The sequence below is a fragment of the Pristiophorus japonicus genome, chromosome 20 (assembly GCF_044704955.1).
Source record: "Pristiophorus japonicus isolate sPriJap1 chromosome 20, sPriJap1.hap1, whole genome shotgun sequence".
NCBI classification, from domain to species: domain Eukaryota; kingdom Metazoa; phylum Chordata; class Chondrichthyes; family Pristiophoridae; genus Pristiophorus; species Pristiophorus japonicus.
Genome location: NC_091996.1, coordinates 66,052,554 through 66,064,903, shown reverse-complemented (window position 1 = coordinate 66,064,903; position 12,350 = coordinate 66,052,554). Strand labels below are relative to the sequence as shown.

General features: G+C 46.8%; 1 protein-coding gene across 1 annotated transcript in view; it reads right to left on the bottom strand.

Moving 5' to 3' along the window:
• LOC139232754 (tetratricopeptide repeat protein 28-like) overlaps nt 1-12,350 on the bottom strand; it is a 428,802-nt gene that overhangs the window by 361,365 nt on the left and 55,087 nt on the right. The window contains exons 3-4 of the mRNA XM_070863256.1: nt 4,463-4,532; nt 2,070-2,107 (exon numbers count right to left, since the gene is read on the bottom strand). Of these exons, the coding sequence (XP_070719357.1) occupies nt 2,070-2,107; nt 4,463-4,532 (108 nt within the window). The remainder of the gene's footprint in view (nt 1-2,069; nt 2,108-4,462; nt 4,533-12,350) is intronic.

The window sequence follows — 12,350 nt, the reverse complement described above, 5'->3', positions numbered from 1 at the left end:
ACCTTGCCCCTTATGGTAGTTAGTTCTTGATCTTGTTATTTTATAACTGACCTCAATGAATTCTGGGTCCAAGGTGGAGTGCCATTAGAGGCCTTCAGTGTTCCTGGAAATGGAAGGGCGGGGGGGGCGAGAAAGAGAAGCAGCCAGCATACCTGTTCCTTAGTATCAGCTGTGGTTCAGTGGCAACGCTCTCACCTCTAAGTTAGAAGGTTGTGGGTTTAAGTCCCGCTCCAGAGACTGGAGCCCACAATTTAGGCCGACACTTCAGTTCAATACTGAGGGAGTGCTGCATTGTCGGTGGTGCCATTGATCAGACGAGACGTTAAATCGAGATCCATTCTGCTCTCTCAAGTGGGCGTAAAAGATCCCACGGCACTATTTCGAAGAGGAGCAGGAGAGTTATACTGGATGTCCTGTACAATATTTCTCCCTCAATCAACATCAGCAAAAACAGATTGTCTGGTAGTTATCATAATGAAACTATTTGTACTGCACTTTTTTTTGACAGACATGCGACAAGCCCCGCCCCGTCAAGTTCTGGCATCCCACCGGCCCGAATCATTCCCTCCTCGTGGTTTCGAGAAGCAGGACCTAAGGCACCGACTCTGAAAGAGAGGGCCTGGGGGAAGGGGGGTGGGGAGAGAGAAGAAACAGAGAGATACAGAGAGAGACAGCGGGAGAGAGAGAGAGAAAGAAAGAGAGAGAGAGAAAGAGAGAAAGAGAGAGAAAGAAAGAGAGAGAAAGAAAGAGAGAGAAAGAAAGAGAGAGAAAGAGAGAGAAAGAAAGAGAGAGAAAGAAAGAGAGAGAAAGAAAGAGAAAGAAAGAGAAAGAAAGAAAGAAAGAGAGAAAGAAAGAAAGAGAGAAAAAAAGAAAGAGAAAGAAAGAAAGCAAGAAAGCGAGAGAGAAAGAAAGAGAGAGAGAAAGAAAGGGAGAGAGAGAGAGAGAGAGAGAGTTTTGTATCTGTAAAGCATGCAGTCCCATGTTCCGCCACCAGGGAGCTCATCCCCTGAAGTCCCAAGGGATCCCAGCATCCCTTGGGAGCACTATATATAAGCCAGTCCCTAAAGCCTGTTCTTCACTCTGGAGTGTCTTATTAAAGACTGAGGTCACACTTAGTTTAACCTCCCCATGTGCAGCCTCATCTGTGTTAGGAACACAATAGAGAGAGAGAGAGAGAGAGAGGAGAGGAGAGAGAGAGAGAAAGACACAGGAGGGGGAGAGAGAGAGAGAGAGAGAGAAAGAGAGAGAGAGAGAGAGAGAGAGAAAGGCACAGGCGGGGAAGAGAGAGAGAAAGGCACGGGCGGGGGAGAGAGAGAGAGAGAGAGAGAGAGAGAGAAAGGCACGGACAGGAGGGAGAGAGAGAGAGAGAGAGAGAGAGAGAGAAAGACACGGGCGGGGGAGAGAGTGCTGGGGGGGGGTCATTTTGGCAGCACAAATGAGCATGTCCTAGTTATCACACTACTGTTAGTGGGACCTTGGTATGGGAAGACTGTCTGCCGCATTTCCTACAGTACAACAGCGACTACACCTCAAAAGTACTTCATTGGCTGTGAAGCGCTTTGGGACGTCCCGAGGTTTTGAAAGGTGCTATATAAATCTTTCCTTCTTTTTGTAATAAGTGTCCGCGCTGGGAAATGTGAGGTGGGGGCTGCCTGCATCAGGCTTGATTATGCCACCTCCTGTGGTTGAACAGCCTGATAGCCCTCACTGTGAATGGACTCATCCATGAGAGATGGGCAATGCATTGCTGGAGCTGAATGGAGCAAGCACTGTGAGTTCCAGCTCCTCTCCCATAGAGAGGTTACCAGTTACCATGCGCCTGGTGGAACACATCGCGGGGTTACTCTGTGAAGCTCCGACACCAACTTGCCAGATTTGGCAGCTCAGACATAGGACAGTAACAGCACAGGTCTGCAACCTCGGCTCACCCTCACCAAGCCTCCTTGGAAATGAAATCTTGCAAAATGATATAACTAGGTATTGACATTAGAAGTATCAAACAAGACACACATCGCTGTGGGCAAGTCCGATTTGCCCCACTGTTCAGCGCCACAACATATAATGCTTACCTTTTGAGACTCCATGATCGCGCCTGCTGAAGCTGTTTCTGTAATACAGGCAAGATCAGTTGGCATAGTTCAAACCTTTAAAACCATCTTCACTCATGAGCCTGTGGGAATATAAAGCATGTTAATTCACAGGGTTGCTGAGTAGACTACATCTCAGGCTCACAGCATCACCAGCATCATTGAGCCATGTTACCATCAGGCAGCATTTAACATAAACCCCAAGAAACCACTGTATGTTCCTGTGGTCCAAAGGCAATATGCCCAGTTATACAGCTGTGCAAAGACTGCTTCAATATCAACACAGGTAGGGCTAGATCTCAATTTTGTGCAAAAGTGTACAACAATTGATAGAGTCAGCAGCCTGTTATACATCTCTCAATTTTTATTTCTATTGACTTCATTGGAAATAAATATCAAGAGAGATGTAAAACGGGCTGCTGACACAGTCACCTATTTTACACAATTGCTGGAAGTAAAAATTATCTCCTATGTGCCTTCATGACAGCACTGCCTTAAAAGAAGTGTCTCACAGTTAAAGGGTTTGGGAGTGTACAGTGTATAGGACAGACTTGGTGTACTAATAAAGGGGCAGACATAGCAGCATCCGTGTGTCAGTGGGGGGGCTGCGAGTGTATCAGTGCGGGAGGGGAGGCGTATCAGTGCGGAGGGGGGGGGGGGGGTGATTGTGTCAGTGCGCGAGAGGGGGGGGTTTGTCAGTGTGGGGGGGAGTGCGGGGGGGGGCGTGAGAGTGCGTCAGTTGGGGGGGGGGGCGCGTGAGAGTGCATCAGTGGGGGGTGAGAGTGTGTCATTGGTGGGGGGGGTGGGGGTGAGAGTGTGTCAGTGGGGGGGAGGGTGAGAGCGTGTCAGTGGGGGGGGGGGGGGTACGGAGGTGTCAGTGCTGGTGGGGGGGGGGGGGGGAGGAGTGCAGGGGGGAATGAAATGGAAGATGATGGGAAGAAACAAGCAAGAAAAATGGGGGAGACAGCCAACATCTAAGGTTGTTAAAACTCAATTCTCACAGAGGACTGCGAAGTGAGCTTTTTGCCCAACTTCTGTCCAGCGAATGCCGTGAAATTCCTACACCTGCTTTTATCAGTGTAAGAGTTTTAAAAAAAACATAAAAATAAATCATTTATACATTAAAAAACCTGTACAATAAGGTAAGTTTATTGTTAGCCCCTTTAAGGACTAGAAATTTGCTGACTTTGCGATTGGGTTTTTGACGATATTTCACCCTCCACGGCGAAAAACCAGTCGGCGGGACCTTCGATGACCTTTTGTTGCTGCGCTTTCCACGTATCACTGGGGAGAGGAGCGCCGGCGTGCAACACTCAAAATAGAGTTTTCGCCCGAAATTCGGCTCTCTCCGCACCCGTATTCTGCACCCAGAATACTGACAGGAAAAACCTGCTAGCAGCGGGAAGTATGAAGACCTGCAAAAAAAGTAAGTTAAAGTTTTTATTTTTAAATTATTTTTCAGCGATTTAGTAGGTAAGGGTTTTGTGAATGTGTTCTCCAATTTTTTTTTTGTTGATTCCCCCCACCCCGCCCAAAGGCCTCTCGCAGCGCGATCGGCCCCAGACTAAAGTTGCCGAAATTCGCAGTTAGCTCAAATTAAAGGCTGACTATCGGGCCTACTAACGGTGGCGTAGCGAAAACAGTAATTTTAATTAATTTTATGTGTGTAATTTTTTGTTTTTATTTATTTGATATGTAGATGTATTTTCAGGGGTATTCCTGTTCATGCTTACGGGGTTTCCGTACATATGGAATCCCCATAAGTACGAATGGGGACTCCCGTCTTTTAATTGGTTGGGTTGGTCCACATGATCCCGAGGCGCTTGGGAATGGCGCGCGCCCCTGAGATACGTGGGCCTCAACCTGCGGCTACCCGGTGAGGCCCAGGACCACGAATCTCTGTACCTCCCGGACCACCAGGTTCACGGGCATTTTATTTGCGGATCGGAGGCATTTCCCCGTGGGAAGCCTCCGACAGCAAATTCAGCGCCATTGTGGTGCGGCACAAAGAGGTCAGGATCACACTTAGACAGAATGGAACAGAGGTGTCCAGAAAAGTGCAACCCAATCCACGTCTGGTCTCCCCAAGGCAGTGGAGACAGCACCTTGAGCAAAAATAATATACTGGAGGGAAGGATTACATGTAAATTGGTGCCCGAAAGAAAAGGAGTGCATGGGACAGTATGAGAAGAGGCGAATGGACAGGTGCTGCAGCTACACAGGAAGTATCAGATTGGCAGTCAGACATGGAAGTGATGGAAAAGTGAATAAGGGTACCGTAGTGAATGATCCCACTGGAAACTAGAGAGAGAAGGGAGCTGACAAAAATGAACTATGTATTTAATGGGTTAGCTCTGCTCAATTCATTGACTTACGTGTACAATTAGTCCTCAGGTATATTTTATTCTCTCTTGCGTTTAATTTCATCTGGTTAAAATTCAAGTTCTGGCAAGAAAAAAAATGTTAATTGAAGTTTGTTAAGCAAATTCAAAAAAGGTGCTAAACAGACAATTGAAGCAAGTGTTCAGAGGAATACCATGGTTCTCTCATATTATAAATTAGAAGGTTTTCTACAGTTCTCACAGTGGAGTCAAAATTGCTTGGAGGGAGTCCATCTGAACAGCCACGTACTCCGCTGGAACCTGGATATGTTGGGTCTCAGGCTTGTCTGAATTTTCTATGCTAAATGCCAGAAGCAGCAGACTATGGACAGAGTTCAGCCATCCCATAACCAATGGATCAAAGCAAACCTTTGTAGCCTACTGCATCCATTTGAGAACCGTGGTGAACAACCAGGCAGAGGAGAAAGAACATCCCCTTCCTCAGCCATGGTACCACCCAGCACGTGAGTGCAAGAGACAAGGGCCAAGTGTTAGAAACATCTTCAGCCAAAAGTGCTGAGTGGATAATTCTACTCAGCCTGCTCCAGAGGTCCCATCATCACAGACACTAGCATCTAACCAACTCCACACCACTTTAAGAAGCGCTGAGTACACGGGAAGCAGCAAAAAGCTATGAGCCCTGATAAGAGCTGAAGACCTGTGCACCACAGCTAGCCATCGCCGAACCAAATTATTCCAGCCAAGCTATGACAGCAACAGCTAGCTGATAAAATGGAAATGGCCTAGTTATGACCTATTCACAAAATGCAGTACAAATCTAAGGTGGCCAATTGCCGTCCCATCAGCCTCCTCCCAATCAGCAATAAAGTGATGGAAAGAATCATCAACAGTGCCAAGGAATGACACCTACTCACCAATCACTTGCTGACCGAAGCAGAGTTTGGGTTCTGGCCGAACCACTCAGTTTCAGACCTAGCCACAGCCTAGGCACAGACACAATTGCTGACTGGCAGAGGAAAGGGGACTGTATCGGTCCTCGACAGCAGGGCAGCATTTGACCAAGTGTAGTACCAAGCAGTCCTATCAAAATTGAGATCAATGGTGGTCAAACAGAAAACCCTCCCAAGGGTAGAAGCATTCCTGACATAAAGATGGTTATTGTTGCCGTCAGAGCCTCTACACTATCTGCAAGGCTCAAGTCAGCAGTGTGATGGGATACTCACCACTCACCTGGGCGGGGGCAGCTGCAACAACACTCTAGATACTCAACACCATCCAGGATGGAGCAGTCTGCTTGGACAGTACTGCTGCTACTGAACTCGATATCCAACCCCTTCATCACCAGCACACTGTGGCTGCACTATTGACCAAGTATTTGTTGCAGTGGAGTAACTCACCAAGATGCATTGACAGCACCTCCCTCCCCCGCGACCTCTACCATCAAAAAGCGTAAGAGCAGCAATATTGCGGGAACATAATCAGCTGCAAGTTCCCATTCAAGTCACACAACATCCGAACTTGGACATGGATCACCGTTTCTTCATTGTTGTTGGCTCAATATCCTGGAATTCAAACGGAGGATTGCAGCAGTGCAAGAAGGCCCACCACCACCACCTTCTCAGGGCAACAAAAGGTCAAAAATACAGTCCACATTCCAAATTCGAACACAAGAAAAGTGCTTGATGAACCCCACAAGAAACGTGTGAAAAAATTCATTTTTTGCCTTGCTCTTAATATTTGCAGAGAGGAGTGAGGGAGCTGGGTGACTTCGTTGATGTGGTTTGCAACCTCCCTCCATACAGCTAACACCTCTGACTGGAAGATGGGCTTCAGCAAGTAGGGCCCTTCTCCCTTGGTGCACTTTCTGCAGGAAGACCAGCACTTCTGCAGCATCAGAGGGAGCTGCTCACTTGTCTCTGCTCGACCATTGCCAACAATTAGTCCATTTTCTGACTCTACAGCTACGGCTGACTTGCTGGATTTTGCACTCCTGAGCCAAGTGTACTACAGCCCAACATTCTCGGCACACTTTCATCTGCCAGTAATCTTTTCAAATTAGGTTATCAACTTCCAACCAAAACTTCAACAGGGTCCATCCCCAAGCTCCCAGTGCAAAGTGTACCTACATCATGAGCCAGCACAACCCTATTGTTACCTCCCTCACAAATTATGTCTGTCCCATTTAATACAATCTTGCACAGACAATTCATTCATTTTGTATTTGTCCGTATTGAATTGCATCTGTTATCTACTGACCCAGTGTTCAAATGGATTTAAATTGTTCTGAATCCAGTTACCTTTTTCTTCATTCTTTGCCCTGCTTCCGATATTGGAATGGAACCAAACAGATCAGATACAGGAAAAGGTGTCTCTCCAGTGCCCATGTAGGTAAACAAGGGACATTCCAGACACATTTGCAAGAAGGGATACTCATGTTGGATACACCATAATCATGCTGGGAATCCCTCGCAATACAAAGAACTCCAACACACCAGCATCACCAGCTATATCCAATGAAAGCCTGGCGATGGAATGAACCTATCATGGTTGTAATCCAATAGACTAATTAATATGTGGCAGCCCGCAAACCGATGGGACGAACAAGCTAGGGACAATTTGAAAAATTATTGATACCTTTAATGATAGAAAAGCTGAAAGGAGTCATCTAATGATGAGTCTGTTCTTTGCCAAACAAATTAAAATCTGGCAAGTATACTTTCAGGCTACTGAATGACACTGTGAAGAAGGGTCCATGTGATAGAATTGGACTTTCAAAAGGCTTTTGACAAGGTCCCACACAAGAGATTGGTGTGCAAAATTAAAGCACATGGTATTGGGGTAATGTATTGATGTGGATAGAGAACTAGTTGGCAGACAGGAAGCAGAGAGTTGGGATAAACGGGTCCTTTTCAGAATGGCAGGCAGTGACTAGTGGGGTGTCGCAGGGCTCAGTGTTGGGACCCCAGCTATTTACAATATACATCAATGATTTGGATGAAGGAATTGAGTGTAATATCTCCAAGTTTGCAGATGTCACTAAACTGGGTGGCGATATGAGCTGTGAGGTGGCTGCTAAGAGGCTGCAGGGTGATTTGGACAGGTTAGGTGAGTGGGCAAATGGATGTCAGATGCAGTATAATGTGGATAAATGTGAGGTTATCCACTTTGGTGGCAAAAACATTATCTGAATATTATCTGAATGGTGACAGATTAGGAAAAGGGGAGGTACAACGAGACCTGGGTGTCATGGTACATCAGTCATTGAAAGTTGGCATGCAGGTACAGCAGGCGGTGAAGGCGGCAAATGGCATGTTGGCCTTCATAGCTAGGGGATTTGAGTATAGGAGCAGGGAGGTCTTACTACAGTTGTACAGGGCCTTGGTGAGGACTTATCTGGAATACTGTGTTCAGTTTTGGTCTCCTAATCTGAGGAAAGACATTCTTGCTATTGAGGGAGTGCAGCGAAGGTTCACCAGGCTGATTCCCGGGATGGCAGGACTGACATATGAGGAGAGACTGGATCGACTGGGCCTGTATTCACTGGAGTTTAGAAGAATGAGAGGGGATCTCATAGAAACATATAAAACTCTGACAGGACTGGACAGGTTAGATGCAGGAAGAATGTTCCCGATGTTGGAGAAGTCCAGAACCAGGGATCACAGTCTAAGGATAAGGGGTAAGCCATTTAGGACCGAGATGAGGAGAAACTTCTTCACTCAGAGTTGTTAACCTGTGGAATTCTCTACCGCAGAGAGTTGTTGATGCCAGTCCGTTAGATATATTCAAGAGGGAGTTAGATATGGCCCTTACGGCTAAAGGGATCAAGGGGTATGGAGAGAAAGCAGGAAAGGGGTACGGAGATGAATGATCAGCCATGATCTTATTGAATGGTGGTGCAGGCTCGAAAGGCCGAATGGCCTGCTCCTGCACCTATTTTCTATGTTTCTATGTTTCTATCATCTCGGTAGCTCCCCGATGGCTATATATGTGAGAGCTTAGTAAAAATAAAAGGTATCCAAGGTCAGCTCTTGCCTGCCATCCAAATCAGAAGATTCCAGGGGAGAGTCGAAGTGTAAACAAAACTGTAAAAAAATAACTGAACGAGTTCTTCAAAAGGAAAGTGTTCATGGGGGTACTTGTGCATGAAACAGAAAAGGATAGTATGCGGGTACAGCAAGTGATCAGGAAGGCCTATGGAATCTTGGCCTTTATTGCAAAGCGGATGGAGTAGAAAAGCAGGGAAGTCTTGCTACAGCAATATAAGGTATTGGTAAGGCCACACCTGGAATACTGCCTGCAGTATTGGTTTCCATATTTACGAAAGGATATACTTCCTTTGGAGGCAGTTCAGAGACGGTTCACTCGGTTGATTCCGGGGATGAGGGGTTTGACTTATGAGGAAAGGTTGAGTAGGTTAGGCCTCTACTCATTGGAATTCAGAAGAATGAGAGGTGATCTTATCGAAACAAAAAAGATTATGAGGGTGCTTGACAAGGTGGATGCAGAGAGAATGTTTCCACTGATGGGGGAGACTAGAACTGGATCTTAGAATAAGGGGCCACCCATTTAAAACTGAGATGAGGAGAAATTTCTTCTCTCAGAGAGTTGTGAATCTGTGGAATTCGCTGCCTCAGAGAGTTGAATAAATTTATGACAGAAATAGACAGTGTCTTAAACGATAAGGGGATAAGGGGTTATGGGGAGCAGGCGGGGGAGTGGAGCAGAGTCCATGATCAGATCAGCCATGATCTTATTGAATGGCAGAGCAGGCTCAAGGGGCTGTATGGCCTACTCCTGCTTTCCTTTATTAGTCAAAGCAGAGAATACAAGAGCAGGGAGGTTATGCGAGAACTGTATAAAACACTAGTTAGGCCACAGCTCGAGTACTGCATACAGTTCTGATCATCACGTTACAGGAAAGATGTGATTGCACTAGAGAGCGTACAGAGGACATTTACGATAATGTTGCCAGGACGGGAGAATTTTAGAATCATGGAATCATAGAATGGTTACAGCACAGAAGGAGGCCATTCAACCCGTTGAGCCCGTGTCAGCTCTCTGCAAGAACACTTCAGTTAGTCTCACTCCCCCATCCTTTTTCCATAGCCCTGCAAATTTTTTTCCTTCAGGTACTCATCTAATTCCCTTTTGAAAGCCACGATTGAACCTGCCTTCACCACCCTTTACGGCAGTGAATTCCAGATCCTAACCACTTGCTGCGTAAAAAAGTTTTTCCTTATGTCGCCTTTGGTTCTTCTGCCAATCACCTTAAATCTGTGTCGTCTGGTTCTTGACTCTTTCGCCAATGGGAACAGTTTCTCTCTATCTACTCTGACTAGACCCCTCATGATTTTGAACACCTCTATCAAATTTCCTCACAACCTTCTTTGCTCTAAGGAGAACAACCCCAGCTTCTCCAGTCTATCCACATAACTGAAGTCCCTCATCCCTGGAACCATTCTTGTAATTTCTTTTCTGCACCTCTCTAAGGCCTTCACATCCTTAAAGTGCGGTGCCCAGAATTAGACACAATACTCCAGTTGAGGCGGAACCAGTGATTTATAAAGGTTCATCATAATTTCCTTGCTCTTGTACTCTGTCTCTACTTATGAAGCCCAGGATTCCGTATGCTTTTTTAACTGCTTGCTCAACCTGCCCTGCCATCTTCAATGATTTGTGTACATATACCCCTGGCTGCTCTGTTCCTTCACCCCTTTTAGAATTATACCCTTTAGTTTCTCTTGCCTCTCCTCGTTCTTCACACACTGGTGTTAAATTTCATCTGCCACGTGTCCGCCCATTCCATCAGCCTGTCTATGTCTTATTGAAGTCTATCACTATCCTCCTCACTGTCCACTATTGTTCCAAGTTTTGTCTCATTTGCAAATTTTGAAATTGTGCCCTGTACAACCAAGTCTAAGTCATTAATATATATCAAGAAAGCAGTGGTCCTAGTACCGACCCCTGGGGAACACCACGACATACATTCCTCCAGTCCGAAAAACAACCGTTCACCACTACTCTCTGTTTCTTGTCTAAGTGACTGTTAATTTTGTCCCCGATTAGAGTTTCTAAAAGCTTCCCCACTACCGAGGTTAAACTGACTGGCCAGTAGCTGCTGGGCTTATCCTTACACCCTTTTTCGAACAAGGGTGTAACATTTGCAATTCTCCAGGCCTCTGGTACCAGCTCCGTATCTAAGGAGGTTTGGAAGATTATGGTCCGCAATTTCCACCTTTACTTCCCTCAGCATCCTAGGATGCATCCCTGGTGACTTATCTACTTTAAGTACAGCCAGCCTTTCTAGTACCTGCTCCTGTTAGAAATCAGGGTGCCTAAAAATGTATCATCATAGGCAGTCCCTCAAAATCGAGGAAGACTTGCTTCCACTCTAAAAGTGGATTCTTAGGTGACTGAACAGTCGAATACGGGAATTACAGTCTCTGTCACAGGTGGGACAGACAGTTGTTGAAGGAAAGGGTGGGAGGGACTGGTTTGCCGCACGCTCCTTCCGCTACCTGCGCTCGTTTTCTACATGCTCTCAGCGACGAGATTCGAGGTGCTCAGCGCCCTCCTGGATGCTCTTCCTCCACTTGACCAGTGACTCCCAGGTGTCGGTGGGGATGTTGCATTTTATCAAGGCGACTTTGAGGGTATCCTTGAAACGTTTCCTTTGCCCACCTAGGGCTCATTTGCCGTGTAGGAGTTCAGAGTAGAGTGCTTGCTTTGGGAGTCTTGTGTCAGGTATGCAAACAATGTGGCCCGCCCAACGGAGCTGGTCGAGTGTGGTCAGTCCTTCGATGCTGGGGATGTTGGCCCGATCAAGGACGCTAACGTTGGTGCGTCTGTCCTCCCAGGGGATTTGCAGGATCTTGCGGAGACATCATTGGTGGTATTTCTCCAGGGTTTTGACGTGTCTATTGTATATAGCCCACGTCTCTGAGCCATACAGGAGGGCGGGTATCACTACAGCCCTGTAGACCATGAGCTTGGCAGCAGATTTGAGAGCCTGGTCTTCGAACACTGAAGGCTGCGCTGGTGCATTGGAGACGGTATTGAACCTAGTCGTTGATGTCTGCCCTTGCTGATAATAGGCTCCCGAGGTATGGAAAGTGGTCCACGTTGTCCAAGGCCGCGCCGTGGATCTTGATGACTGGGGGGGCAGTCATGTCAGAAAACCAGGCTAATGATGGGATATAGTAGATAATACGGAGGAAGACTGCAACAAAATATAAGGCATTAATTAACTTGAAGAATAGTCAAGTGTGAGGTGGTGCATTTTAGTAGGAGGAATAAGTGACCACATACCCCTTGGAAAAGAGAAAATGGGGTTGAGGAGCACAGGGATCTAGGGGTACAGATTCACAAATCATACCATGAAGGCATCATCGCGTTGGTGGAATTCAACGACTGGGCCAGTCCGATTGTCCCGGTACTCAAGGAGGACGGCACGGTTAGAATTTGTGGGGACTATAAAGTAACGATTAACCATTTTCGCTTCAGGACCAGTACCCGCTACTCAAGGCAGACGACCTATTTGCGACCCTGGCTGGAGGGAAGACATTCACCAAGCTGGACCTGACCTCAGCCTACATGACGCAGGAGCTGGAGGAATCTGCGAAAGGCCTCACCTGCCTCAACACGCACAAAGGTCTGTTTATCTACAACCGATGCCCGTTCGGGATTTGGTCGGCCGTGGTGATCTTCCAGCGGAACATGGAGAGCCTGCTAAAGTCAGTTCCTTATACAAGGACAACATATTGGTTACAGGTCGGGACACCATGGAGCACCTGAAGAATCTGGAGTAGGTTCTGAGTCAATTGGATCGCGTGGGCTCAGGTTGAAATGCACAAACTATATTTTCCTGGCACAGGACGTCGAATTATTGGGAAGGAGAATCGTAGCAGACGGCATCAGACCC